The sequence below is a fragment of the Boleophthalmus pectinirostris genome, unplaced genomic scaffold (assembly GCF_026225935.1).
Source record: "Boleophthalmus pectinirostris isolate CB_2022bp ecotype Guang Dong unplaced genomic scaffold, ASM2622593v1 HiC_scaffold_8, whole genome shotgun sequence".
Taxonomy (NCBI): domain Eukaryota; kingdom Metazoa; phylum Chordata; class Actinopteri; order Gobiiformes; family Gobiidae; genus Boleophthalmus; species Boleophthalmus pectinirostris.
The window spans coordinates 42,232,303-42,247,111 of record NW_026571515.1 but is presented as its reverse complement, the minus strand read 5'-3'; the positions used below and the strand labels follow the sequence as shown (position 1 = coordinate 42,247,111).

The 14,809-nt window shown below is 39.9% G+C and overlaps 2 protein-coding genes across 2 annotated transcripts; one reads left to right on the top strand and one right to left on the bottom strand.

The window, feature by feature from the left end:
* Positions 1-188: 188 nt before the first annotated feature.
* Positions 189-8,251, bottom strand: ndnl2 (necdin-like 2). The gene is made up of 10 exons (XM_020935591.2): positions 7,869-8,251; positions 7,672-7,785; positions 6,099-6,162; positions 5,412-5,491; positions 5,234-5,328; positions 5,056-5,135; positions 4,431-4,473; positions 3,961-4,023; positions 2,195-2,309; positions 189-2,116 (listed from the first exon to the last, which is right to left on the bottom strand). Exons 1-10 carry the CDS (start codon positions 7,917-7,919, stop codon positions 1,991-1,993), a joined length of 831 nt encoding a protein of 276 aa, XP_020791250.1. The 5' UTR covers positions 7,920-8,251; the 3' UTR covers positions 189-1,990.
* Positions 8,252-9,619: 1,368 nt separating this feature from the next.
* LOC110169984 (zinc finger protein 354C-like) lies at positions 9,620-13,635 on the top strand. Its single transcript, XM_020935595.2, has 2 exons — positions 9,620-10,092; positions 11,809-13,635. Exons 1-2 carry the CDS (start codon positions 9,731-9,733, stop codon positions 12,308-12,310), a joined length of 864 nt encoding a protein of 287 aa, XP_020791254.1. The 5' UTR covers positions 9,620-9,730; the 3' UTR covers positions 12,311-13,635.
* Positions 13,636-14,809: the final 1,174 nt, after the last annotated feature.

Below are 14,809 nucleotides of genomic sequence, written 5' to 3'. Positions count from 1 at the left end.
GGAACTAAACTTCTTTGACAAGGACTAAACCAACATAAAAACAGTTTGGACCAAAGTAAACCAAGACTTATTAAAGAGGGAGACATCAGTGATTTCTCTGGATGTTGGGTGGTCATTTTAGTGGAGGGTTTAATCAGTATATATCCTTAAAATAGTGTCTATGAAAAACCAAACAGTGGAACTCAATGTTTTCATGTTTTTACAGAATATTTAATTTGATAAAAGTGCAATAAAATGAATGTGAAAACGTGTGTCATTTATGGCACTGTGCACAAAACTGAGCTTAAAGTGTAAAACCAAACATGTTCAAAGGTTCTTCCTAATGCACCAACCGATACCTTCTTGCTGATGTCGTTAACATTCCCAGGGGGTATGACGCTAACTGTAGGCACTGCTCGGTCTCAACTTTATTTCAGCACAATCCGACCAGAAAGAATTTAACTAGCCTTAGCCAACACTTTTTCAGTCACTCCCACCTTTTTGTTGAAACTCAAACACTCGTATTGCTCACAGGCTCCTGAAAATGTGCTGTTTAAATCAATTTTGTCTTGAGCTTTCAATCTCAAAACTTTTTTGATAGTGTTTGCAAATGTGTGCAATGTCTTGTCATGATAACTGCTGAACATTCCGTCATACACATATATGTAGAACACCCCCAGTCAGTGCAAAGTATCAGTTTGGATGTTTAAGAAGCCTTGTTATTTTCACGGTGTAACTCCAGATGTGTATGGTTAAGATGACTCAGTAAACTTCCATACACCAGCAGAGGGCGCAAGGACTCACTGTTACTGTTACATAGAGCAGTGGTGCAACGTGTATCGGGTTAAAATCAGTAGCTGTAAGCACTGAAGCTGGTGAGCTGTAGTGTGGGAATGACTGAAACTATATTGGAAATAAAGTAAGCATGTTTTTGATGGTGAAATATTAGAACTTGGTTAAAAACTCAGTGTAACTTTGCATAACAAAAAATATTACAAAATTAACATACAAAAATTAATTAACTTAAAGTGGAACTAAACACCAAATCCACTTTCTTTGCTGTGTATTTGCTGTGTTAAGAGCATGATCTACTGTTCCTAGTCATTTTGGGCAACTTTGCAGCTTTGTGATCCAAAATGTATAAAAATGGGTGTGTCCTGGCTCTAGTGGCCACTGCGGTTTCATGTAGACATCACACGCCTCTGTCCTGACTGCAACCACTAACACCTGAACACGTGGCTGTAATCAGGGTAGTCCTGAGTGATGTCACCCACCACTGGAAACGGCAGAGGCCTCTGAAGGAAGCACAAACTTCACTTCAACGTTTTTGACCAGAAATATGCAAATGTACCTAGTCTGCCCTAAAGTTGTCAAAAAAATCACTAAGAACACTAGATCATGCAATCAAATCTCCATATACCGTATATTCCAGGCTATTGGACGCGCTCTTAAACCTCTAACCCCATCAAAAAACAACCGCACGCCCCGCAATCCTGAGCGCCCTGTACACGAATCCACTCGGGTGTCCCAGCACGACTTCAGTAAACTACAAAGCCGCAGCGCACGCAAACACACGGAGCAGACAGCGACCACACAGCCAAAAACAGCCACAGCCACACTCATCACTCCACGCGGACGAGGAACGAACCGAAAAAGCGAGTACAATGTGCCACTTCTAAAAAGTGAACTGAGTCACTGTGAACACAACAATCGACAATCCGTTGGTCCCAGACACACCCTCCCTACACGCCACAACTGAACAAAGCCCAGAGTCACCGTGAACGAACAAACAAACAAAACCACTCACCCATCACACTGTTGTGTTTCCTTTAAAGTCCAGTGCAGTTTATTTGTGAAAAAAGTTCGAAAATAGACCATTTAATGACGTCTTATAATCCAGAGTGCCTAATAGCCTAGAAAATACGGTACACAAAGTGGATTTAGTGTTTTGTTCCACTTTATCATTGCTGAGAGAAGAGTAAAAATTGAAAAATTCATGTGTGACTGGAGTTCATCTCTGGCTGTGGTTGGACTGTGAGGTCCTGGGGTTTGGCTGCGATGTGCTGGGGGAGGAGGGGGGAGGGGCATGGGCCTCTTTGTACTGTTGGCTCCACGTCTGAGGGTCCTGCTCGAGAAGCTGAAATAACAACATTCTGTGAGTACATTTTAAAAGCAGGATATTGGTGCCATTATTAGAGCCGTTATCTGTTCTTACTTGTCCCATAAACTGAAGGATCTTTGCCTTAGACACCTCCAGCTCGGCCCGTTGGCCCCAGTGGAACTCAACCTCCACCGGCTCCGTGTGAGGTATGCGCACACACTCCAGATATCTGACACAATACAAGACAACATCACATCAACATTACAACATTATTGTATATCAACATTATTGGGAGTTGCATCAACTGCATCAACCAGTATAACTCTGAATTTAGATTAGTGCCAGTTTATTTACTGTATTTTTCAGACTATAAGTTTTAGACTATAAGCACTTTTTTTTCATGGTTTGGGTGTTTCCTGCGACTTATATATTCAAATTTTCACACTGAAGCTGCAAGAGGCTCTAGTCTTGTGTGTGAGTATCTGCTGCTCCTGTTGCTCCTGTACCACTGTCACTTCACTCTACTGCACATGTCTCCTGCAGAAAGAGCCTTTGTTCTGTCTGAATCATGTCAGTCGATCGCACCATTACTTCTGCACCACTGAACAATTTAACATTTAAACAAACTTAAATAAAGACGACTGAGAAGACTGAACACAAATGCCCCCAAAAACAAAATCAGATTTTGCAGATTACAAACTGTAAGTCGTGAAATCTGCATCTGAAAACAGTAATCGAGCAACAGAAAGAAAGTTTGGAGTGAGAGAGAAACTTGTGACCGCGGGAGGATGCACCATGAAACTTTCCTGAAGTCACTGGATGGATGGACAAAGCCTGAACTTCAGTGACACTGAAACCATCCTGTCGAGATTCAGAAAGGCCCGGATAATTCTAACTGGAACTGATGCTGAGTCTGACGACAGCGACACAGAAGAGGAAGCGGCGCGACGTTTACCTCCGGAAGTCGAGGCCGAGTTGTTCAGAAGTGACACCGAGGATGAAGAATTGAATGGATTTAGTGATTTGGAGTGAGATGGAGAGTTTAGTAAACTTGTTCTGTTGTTTATGTTATAGTTTATCTGAAGAACTGTGAAATATGTGACGTTAACAGTCTGTTGTTCTCTCTTCTATTGTTATTACTACAACTTGACTTTCAGCAGAAAATGTCACTTTTTGGTCTCTGATTTTATAAAATAAATTTCCCACAGAGTGTTTTTTTTTCTTCTTCTTCATTACACATGTTTTGGCTGGTGCAATACAGTAAGCTGGCTTTAATGACTTCAAAAACTTGTTTGAAAGTGCAGTAGACAGAGGAACATGAAGGAACCAAACTGTATTTTGGGACATGGGACACGCTGCAAAAGACTATTCTGTTGTAGGGTCCACTACATATTGCTTGGATGTCATAGCTTTGCCTGAAATGTTCCAGAGTAAGGCATTAAACATATCTATCTCATGTTTAGTCAATTACAGGTCATTACTGGTGGAATCATCTACATATCTTCAGGGAGGTCGATATGTTTAATGCTATACTGTGGAATATTCAGGGCAAAGCAATGACATCTTCATGGAGACAAGCAAGTAGTGAATTCTTGAACTTTAAAATGACTGATAACATCACGATTTCACGATCACACTTGCTGTGAGTTGCTGTGAGTTGCTGTGAGGAGTCAGTGGGTCCAGTCACACTGCTGTAGTGCTCTGTTCAGTCCACACTCCTGTTTCTCTGTGGTGTGGTATAAACCCGAGTCTATGGTCTGAGAGACACTGGCTCTGAACACACCACCGTCAGTCTACAGTGGGAATCGAACTGGCGACCACCTAGCTGAAGGGTGAGTGCATTAACCCACTGAGCTACAGGCAACAAGAGTGAGACTCACCTCTGACGCACAAACTCATCTGTGACCAGCTTCTTCACATCTCCAAACTGTTCATGTCTTTCTCTGGACACAAACACATTCACACTGTTAACTCTTTATCTGCAAGGATAAACTATTACCTCATTCATCAACTTCTTGTTTCCTAAACTATTAGTGTCACATAATATGACAAGATTCAGCCAAGCCCGTTTGACCCAGTAGTTTGACAAAACGTTCTTCTGTGTCAGATGCCCTTCCTGTGTTTCCATGGGGTCTTGTTCTGTGTAAAAGTGTCTAACCCTGAACTTTTGACCTCTACAAACATGAGCCAAAATGTAATAGTATTTCAGTCTTCTCCAAAATGATAATGCTCCTGGAGTCATTTCAAATGTGAACTCAGAACAGAACCCTCAGTTTAAACATATATTACAAATCTAATTGCAACTGCAAAACTCAGAAAAAAATATTTTTTCAAAATAGTTCAACCCTACCCAGGATCCACATGCAGCTTCTTCAACAAGTTCCAAATGACATCTGAAAAAAAAACACCAGACCAGAATAAACCACAGTAAAGTTTTAAATAAATACAGGTCCTGATCATTTCCATTAAAAACTCCTTTATTACATAAAATATATAAGTCACGTTAAAATGTTCCATCCTCAAAAAAACTGATTTTCTTTCATTCATACGTGTTTGAGTAATTATTATTAGTCTGTCTACATCTCTATAGCTCAAATACTCTGTTCCACCTTGTGATGTCATGAAGTGGCAGTTTTTAAGTTTTGTTCAGTAGAGATCGGCAATTCCAGGTCTTAAATGATCCAAATGATTCTAGTGAAGGTATGTGGAGTTTAAAAACACAGTAGAGCACTTCCTGTATTACCACATGACATCACAAGTTAGAGGAATGTGCAGGTTTGTGTGTTAAACATGTGAATGAAACAAAACACAACTCCACTGTTTGTGCTGAGGAAACCACGTTAAAACATGAAGACAATAATGTAACATGGGCCCTTTAGGGTCCATTCTCCCAGTTTAGTTCATCTGCAGATGTTGTGCTGGGATAGAGACTTTTGACCGATGTAAAATGTAAAATAAACATTAAATATACTCACTTTCTTTGACAGCTCCACGTTTCATGAAAATCACACTCAGAATGACAAAGAGGAGCCCCATCTTTGGATTAGCAGGGCCTCTGGAACCATAAAAGCAATAAATAAATAAAAATCAATCAATCAAATCATCTAACAAAACTAAGGCTAAAGGCTACAGCTAAATGCCACAAACACTGACTGGAGCGGTGCTGCTCCTTCCTGTGGCTCCAGTTTGTTGATCAGGATGTACAGGTGGTTTTTTGTGTCGATCTCCACCAGCTTCAGCCCAAACACCTGGACATCCAGAAGACAATCCATTACCTCTCATGTACGTGTAAGAACTCTGGATTTCACAAACTCCTCCAAACAGCACTGACCTGATCAAACGTCTGCAGCACTCCCTTCATGATTTCAGGGTAGATGTGTTTGTAGTCTTTGAGCACATGTTTCACCAGATCTGAAAACAACAGTGTCATAGTCATTTTTATCAGACTATAAGAACTTAGCCCTCTATAAATCTAACCCATTGTTTGGCCTCTCTGGGTTACACCTGACCCATGTCCAAAACTTGGTCAGGACTAACCAGGCTCAGATTGTGTGTCACTGTGAACTGAGTTTTACACATTCTTCATTCTGGAACGGCTCTAACTGAAAGCAGCAGGGAAACTAATGTGACGTCACGATGAATATTTAAAATTGACCGGCTGAAGCGTCACAACAGCAAAGGGTAAAAAAAAATCCACTTTTACCTCTTAGTTAAATCCAGTTAAGAGAAAAGCAATCCATTTGAAAGGGTTTTGTGAATTTAAACCTTAGAGAGTAAGTATCTCTTGAGTCTCATGGGTTTGTGAACTCACAAATATGAGAGAATCTTGCTGTGCAAGGTTAAGTCAAGAGTACCTCAGCTGGAGGATGTGACCTTTATTAAGGATGTTTTGAGTTGATGGGGGAAACCCACTCAAACACAGGGAAAAACAAGCCCCACCTAAGATTCCAACCCCCAAATATATTTATAGAATGATTTGAATGTGTCCCACCCCTCGTCAAGACAGACACACACTCACCTGCTCTGCGGACTGGAATCTTCTTCTGGTCCTTCATCAAAATGTACTGGATCACCTCCGCTGTCTGTGCAAACACAAGATCATAATCAAAGAATGATACTGACATTATTGACTTTATTTCCCACCTCTGCTCAGGTTAAATGTGCACTATGCAATTTTCTGGTGGAGGGTCTGCCACCTGCTTGCTTTGTCCAGAATGCCCCACAGTATGGCAATAAACTTATCTATTTTTATAGAGATAAACCTGCAATGCCACCAGGCCAAGTTACAGATCAGATCTGTGGAGAAGTGAGCTCAATCACTACAGGAATGATTGTTTTTAATGTATTTTGGAGCATTACCGTAAACACCTGCAATTGAATAAATGCAACATACATTAGTTCAGTGCCATTCTGTGATGCCATTAAGACAAACCTCAGAGATCTCCACTGGCTGGTTCAAACTCCTCACCATAACCTGGCCCCCACCAACCTCTCTGAGCTCCTGCAGGGCCCCTCCCCAAACACATCAGAGACTCGTCCACACTCCCCATGTTTAAAAAAGCCCTAAACACCCAGCTCTTCAAAACCACCTTTCATTAACTGTCTAATTTCTTTTCTTTTCCTTTGTCTCTTCATGTAAAGCGTCTTTAAGAATCTTGAAAAACTCTATATGTATATATTATGTATACGGTCCTACAAAGGCAGAATGCTCTAACATCATGTTTGCTCAAAAACTATTTCATGTCATTTTGGGATATTTGAGACCTCCTTTATCATCTTAATAAATAACATGAAAAATATTGAAAATTGCCCTTTGACCTTTATTTGTCAGTTCCTGTTCTCTGCCTTTGTATCATGAGCCAAAAATAAGGAGTCGTGCAAAGACAAAGGCAGAAACAGTGTATGTTTGTTTTTTGTTCATTTAGTTCATAATCATATTTTACTTTAAAATCCAACCACTGGCTTCCTTTCTATTGTGACCTTGGCACAGGATCTTAACACATTCAATAAATAAAATTTGTATTCAGTTATTCTTCAGTGATCTTTATTGTGACAGTATTGTGTGTATTTCTTCATACTGAACACACTGTACTGCAAAGTCACTTGTGTTAAACTGTTTCACTGTGGAAGTCGCACGATCCTGATCAACACTAAACAGGAAATCCAAAACTCTTCTAGATCATTTCAAACAAACACATGATGACTGGAGCTTGGTGACGTGTTTTTCTTAGAATGGACGAAAGTGTGGAGAAAATCGAGTAAATAATGATCATGTCCATTTTTTGTCTTTTGTCTTTGCATGACTCTTTACATACAAATATTTCTTCATTGTAGCAACTAGTTGCCAGATTTTGGGAGCCCTGCCTATTCTACTTTTGTCTGGACAAAACAAACTATGAAGTCATTTTTTTCAGTTTCACACTGGAGAGTTAAGGTAATAAGGTAATAGTAGTAGTAGTAGTAATTAAGATTATTATTAAACCAATGATGTCTCCATGGAAACAAGCTTGTGACGGGTTTCTTTTCAGAAAAGCTGCATGTTAATCACATCTCTGGTTAATCATAAAGTGACACTTGTCCATGTGAATTACCATCTGCTCCATCTGTGTGCTGTTGAACCTCTCCAGGCCTCTCTGGACCTGTGATGTGCTGGGCTGACTGAAAGCCAAGTCACTCTCATCTTCCCCCAGCGGCTCAGAGCGTCTCTAACATTAGAACAAAAACGTTACAGGATTCATCAGTTTACCCAAAGAACTGCCTACAAATCCTCACAAAATGGCTTCAGTACCTTGCTTTGAGAGGCGCCCTGCGTGTTAGACTGTCTTTTCCTTTGGGTCATGGTAGATCTAGATTGCCCCGAGCATAAATCTGATCATTTAAACGCTCTGATGAGTTAAAAAGTTGGACGAAACGTGTAACGCTAAATAAGGAAGAGCTTTTCTGGACGGTTTGCATCCAAAAACACGGTTCCAGCGCTCATCTACGGTTTCTTCTCGTTTCAAAGCGATGTAATTGTTATCTTGTTGCAGTCCCCGTTTACTAACCTGTGTCTTTATCAACTTTCACAAAATATAGTCAGAATATTTAAGAAAACGTATTTCCAAACAGTCGAATTCCCGCTAGAGGTGCAATGTCGCTTACTGATGACGTAAAACTCGCCCCGCCCATAAACGGAAAAAGAAAAAAAAACTTTGGGGAAAAAAACAATAACAAAACAACAACAACAACAACAAAAGTAGGATCATTGAGGTATACAGTGGGAAACTTCTAGATTAAGGTTTGGACATTCAGGATTAAATTATACTATACATAAAAGAGGAACTATAGGGATAATAGTGAGAGCAGGCGCCCCTGTTTCCCCGGGACAGTCCCAGTCTGAGCCCTGTGTCCCTTGTCCAGATTATTGATTTGTCCCAGAAGTCCCTCAGGTTATGACTGACACGAGAATGCACAATGTTACACACTCTTTTCACTATTTTATTTATACCAACCATCCCAACCCAGGTTTGTCCCCGGTTCAAATTTTGAAAATCTGGTCACCCAACCTTAAAATGAAATTTGACTTATTGGTGATATTAATTTGATTAACATGATTAATTCATTATTTTGCTTTAGTTATTATGTGGTCACTGTTGTTAGTTGTATAATTTATTTTCTTTTTTTTATTAGTCATAGAAATAAACGGTAGATCTCGCCTTGACTACTGCTGTCTATTGGGACGAATGCGTCAGCAAAGCGTGGTTTAGTCCCGTTTTAGTCCTGTTTTAGTCCTGTTTTAGTCCTGTGTTTGGACCTGGTTTAGTCCTGTTTTAGTCCTGTGTTTGGACCTGGTTTAGTCCTGGTTTAGTCCTGTTTTAGTCCTGCGATTGGACCTGGTTTAGTCCTGTTTTAGTCCTGCATTTGGACCTGGTTTAGTCCTGCGTTTGGACCTGGTTTAGTCCTGTTTTAGTCCTGTGTTTGGACCTGGTTTAGTCCTGGTTTAGTCGTGTTTTAGTCCTGCGTTTGGACCTGGTTTAGTCCTGTTTTAGTCCTGCGTTTGGACCTGGTTTAGTCCTGCGTTTGGACCTGGTTTAGTCCTGTTTTAGTCCTGCGTTTGGACCTGGTGTAGTCCTGCGTTTGGACCTGGTTTAGTCCTGTTTTAGTCCTGCGTTTGGACCTGGTTTAGTCCTGTTTTAGTCCTGCGTTTGGACCTGGTTTAGTCCTGGTTTAGTCTTGCGTTTGGACCTGTTTTAGTCCTGGTTTAGTCTTGCATTTGGACCTGGTTTAGTCCTGCGTTTGGACCTGGTTTAGTCCTGGTTTAGTCCTGCGTTTGGACCTGGTTTAGTCCTGCATTTGGACCTGGTTTACTCTTGCGTTTGGACCTGGTTTAGTCCTGGTTTAGTCCTGCATTTGGACCTGGTTTAGTCCTGTTTTAGTCTTGCGTTTGGACCTGGTTTAATCCTGATTTAGTCCTGGGTTCAGTCCAGTTATTAGTAAATCGCATTTCAGTTTACACTCCTTATCAGTTGATGGCGATAATGCGCCTTTAGTTGTTTACTCCACTAGAAGAAGTAGAAGAAGAAGAAGAAGCAGAAGAAGAAGAAGTCGCCCGCCTCACTGTTAGCTCATAGATGCTAAAGCTAAAAACAAGAGGAGAAAGAGAGAATCAAAATGTCTGCGGGACAAACGCTCAGAAACCTGGTGAATGCGCGCCTCTGTGCGGCTGCGGAAGATATATTTGCGCTGTTTGAGAGAACGATAGCGGAGTATGAGGAGGAACTGCGCCGATCCAAAGAAGAGAACCAGAGGAACCGAGAGCTGCTGCAGGCGGTGCTCAACCCCAGAGTCACGCTCATCAGGGCGGCTGTTCAGAGCACTGCACCCGGCCTGGACCACGGACTGAGCGAGGGACTGAGCCAAGATCTGGACCAGGGACTGAACCAGGGAGTGAGCCTTAAGATCCGTGGTGGTGGTGTGGTTAAAGAGGAGCCGGAGGAGCAGGGCATCAAACACGAGGAGGAGCAGCTGCGACAGTAAGATCATTTAACTCTACTGAAAAATAGGAACTGGAATGTGATTAGTTGAATTTTTGTACAATCTTAAATATAATCATGTTACACTTTGTTTTAGTGAAATGTCTAATCTTATCTGTTCTCTGCAGATGGAGATATGGCCTGGTTTACACAAATGTGTCATTTTCCTGGAAAAGTCATGGAGTTTTAGTAGGGGCGTGCAAAAATATTGAAATATCGATATATCTTATAATTTGATGTGATGATACAGTATCAGTATCGTGGGGTACTGTATCGATATCACTAAAATAGAGTATTTTTTGGTATATTTTACTAAATGATTTAGTTACAGAGCTACAGTTTTGTAGCTTATTTAGAGGAAGGAAATTCATTTATTTGTTATATTCACTGTTTTGATGAGTAAAATGTTTATGTTTCATACGAACTTTGCACAACAAGTGGTTTAACAAAGACTTTTAGTGTCACAGACATCATTTAGCCTTTATGTTTTATTGAACTGTATCGAATCAATTTGAAATGTATCGTATTGAACCAAAAGCTCACTGTATTGAGATATGTATCGTATCGTGGCCTATGTATCAAGGTATGTATCATATCAGCAACTTCTTAATGGTACCAGCCCTAAATTTTAGTATCCTCCTTCTTTCAGGGTCAGCTCTATGTTCCCCAGGCTCTTTTATTTCTAAGATTTTTCTTATTTCTAAGAGTTTTTTCAAAATTAAACTCTAAGTCAAGTCATTTTTATTTTTAAAACGCATTTAAGGAGATGATTCAGAGCCATTTCAACCTAGGATCCTTTGCACGACACTACATTACATCTATAGTGCTGCTGCTGGAGAATAGGTTGGGTGTAATTTACGACCAAATTGGGAGAAATGGGATAAAATCTGATGCAAATTGATGATAAAGGAAATGTGGGAACATAGGGCCTAATTTTATATTACCGGTATATTATATTACGTATGTGCCTTGTTTAAAAGAGATGACAATAAATGCACTGACAGTATTTTGAATGTTCAAAACTATAATCCCAAACCATAAGGTGAGGTGAAATTTCATATTTAGCCCTAAACATCTGATCAGTTCTACACATGTGCTGTAACGTAATGGAAAATTCACTTTAGGTCATGAAAAACTCATGGAAAAGTTTTGAAATGTTGTCAGTGAAAAGAAGTGGGAACCCTGAGTCTAACCCTGTAGAAGCCTTTAAAAAGTTGTCTGTGATGTCTGTGATACTAAAAGTTTTGTTAAACCACATCTTGTGCGAAGTTCATATGAAACACAAACATTTTTCTCATCAAAACAGTGAAATGTCAAATGTGTCGCATAAATGAGTTTCCTTCCACTAACAAGCAACAAAACTGTAGCTGTAACAAAATGATGTAGTAAAATATACAACAAAATACTCTTGGTGATATAAAGCACAGAAGTACCCGATATCGATATTGTATCATCACATTAAAGGATACGATATATTGGTATTTATGTACACCCCTAATGCTGACTCACTTGTTAATCATGAATGGGCCAAGTGCAAGAAAAAATTTACTTAATTATGCATTTGATTCCCAATATTCTTATTACCAACCTCCCCAAATTGAGGATGTCCCAGTTTATGCTTTTGAAAACTCCAAACTGATATAGGAAAAGTTTTGTTTTCTTACATAAGCTACATACAGACATTTTTTTAAGATTTGATTTCAATTTTATTTTCAGATCTGTGCAGGAGTCCAGTTCTGTCTGTGTGAAAGAAGAAGAGTTGTCACTGTTTCACCAGACTGAGCCCAGAGACGAGACACAGGGGGAGGACATCAGCACACAGACATATTTCCTTCCAGAGATGGCCAATGATGAAGACTTGGAACCATTCAGCTACTCAGCAACATATATGGAGCTCGAGGCAGACCAAGTCCAGATGAGAACCAACTCTCTAAACTCTAAACCATCTCTCAGCCGGAACAAACACCAGTGCCCAATCTGTAAAAAGAAATTCACGTGTAAATATTATTTAAAAATACACAATAACATTCACACAGGAGCAAAACCATTCAGCTGTTCTTTCTGTAAGAAAACCTTCTCGGACGCTTCAACTCTCAGGAGACATGTCAGAGTTCACACGGGACAGAAACCTTACAGGTGTTCAATCTGTAACAAAGCGTTTGCACAGAATTATAATCGCACGGTGCACATGAGAACCCACGCCAAAGGGGCACCATGAGCCTGAACACATGTCTGGAGGCTGACAGACCTGTGAATTTTCTAATATTCTAAACCATCTCCAATAACATGACAGTCACAAGGTAACTCAGATTGATGGGAGACCTGGGAAAATCAGAAGCCACAGGGGGGCGCCAGTGGCAAAAACTGTTGTTGTGTTTTTAGGCAACAACAGTTGCCACAGGCAGCTGTGGCTACAATAGTAGCTCACCACCGCAAAGTGTGGAGTGAACAAACAATGAACTGTAAAGCGCTTTGGGAATCTTGAAAGGCGCTATACAAATGCAATGATTAATAATAAAAAATAATAATAATAAAACTAAAATTTGTCTAAGTCTAAGTTCATTCTTCAAGTGAAATATGTTTTGGTTAATGTTAATTGGGTCAGTTCACTTTACAGAAAAGTACAATATGTTTGACTAATGAACTTCATGAAACACACACCAAAGTTCCTGTAGAGGTGCAAATGCAAGGAACAGCAAAATAAAAGTGAAAAAAATGCATAGCACACTCAGATGTCTTTTTTTTTTAAATTTTCAATAATGAATGGCAAAAAAATCCTTTGCCAGATATTTTTCTTGCTTTGGACCACAGTAGGCAAATGAACTAAAACATATCAAACATTTGCTTACAGATGAATATATTTTAATATTTTTTAGATATAGTTTATGTTATAATTATCTTGAAATAGACAAAGTAGAGTCACATGTTTTATTTCTAGCTCTACTACTGTCCTTAATGCAGAGTCTAACACATCCACAAATACCCATGGCATTTGTGAAACTCATTTACAAGAAAACGATTTGGAACTTTTACTCTATTTAGTTGTGACACACTAGAGAACCACTTGACTGCTGATGTACTGTTTCTTTCGAGAGCAACGTGTGAGATGCTTCACAGTCTCCTTTGCAGGAAATTGCAGCAACCAAAAACTGATAAAAGACTTCTGTTATTTATCTTCTCATTTCATCTTTTGCCTCTCACCATCATGATCATGATAAGTGTCTCATTTGGGTTTCCAGCTTCAATGCTCAAATTAATTTAGTTGCTTTAAACCTAAAGGGACTCTATCATCTCAGTCCTCCCTGCCCCAGGACAAGTCCTCTATTTGTCCTGGTATATTCTACTAGTGACTTTAGGTTCGGTTCTTCAACCATCAAAAGCCTGAGGATGTTTAGGCCACAGGAGCTCACCAAATTCCCCTGCAGCTGTCACACCCTGAGCAAACGTCTCCAAAAGCAGCCTGTTCTGTCCCACACAAACACAGGACTTTTCTTTGTTTCCTTCAGAAAATAATGTCTACAAATATTTGTCATATGCTTTTTCCAACAGTAAAGATAATCATTCATTGTTCTGAAACAGTTGAAATAAGGCCTCGATGGTGATTCCAGGTCATGGCTGTACGTGCTGAGGTGTGAGCTGTGCAGAAATTCATTCGGTTGTAATTTTCATTGAATATGTGATATTAATATGTAAAATATATGTATCATGAAAACTGAAAAATTTTGAAAATGAGTCATTTTTTCAACATTATCTTTTCATACATTTAATGTGATGTAGAATTTTTTGTGATAATGAAATGAAATGTTAAAATGTCATAAAAATGGCATTTTATATGACATTATGCATATATTATAGTTTTTGTGGCCATATCGGCTTGTCAAAGCCTGATCCTGTCAGGTGTCAGAAGTTGAGCAGGGCCTGGTCTGGTCAGTCGCCGCAGACAGCAGGGGAAGCGACGCAGATGATAAGAGCTGGGATTGGTCCTCGTACCACCCTCTGTAGACATTTCCTGTCGGCTTTTCTTTCTTTCAGTTTATATTGAGAAATAATGTGTTTAATGCAGCTTTGCGCATATTTGTTTACGTTTTACAGAAACGAAACTTAAAGCCGCATGTCTAACTTACAGAAACAAAGCCTCATAAAACAGCTCGCTCCTGGTACCAGGTCAGCTTCTCTCAGACTTAAAAAGGACACGACTCAGTAGAATGTGAGTGTTCTTTCTGTGACAGAGGAATATTGTACTACTACCAATATTGTATTGGTGAGTCTGTTCTGTGCTTTTGTCGTGTTAGAGATGGTTCATGTTAAACTTTTCAAAGATTATACGTGTGCGGGTCAAACACAGACCATACATATGAATGGACAGATATCGTCGCCCCCTAGTGTTTTGGCAGTGAATTACTTTAGCCTAGAGTTAGAACATTTCGGAGGTGCACGTCGGTCGACGCAGAGGCCCTGCGATTTGACGCTGGACCGTAAATTGGCCTTAACTAAACTGTCCAAGTACATTTGAGCATGCAAGTCTTATTATTACTAACACATTTGAACGTGGCACATTGTAAGAAAGCAGCTGCGTGTTTATTTGGGTGACAGAATCTCTCAGTTACTCTATTTTCATTTTTAGGTGAACTTGTTTAAAGTTGCGCGCCGTTGACAGCTGAACAGCGACGCCAAAGTCCAAAAGGCGCGGTGTCCGTGCGTAAAGTGCGCGTGAGAA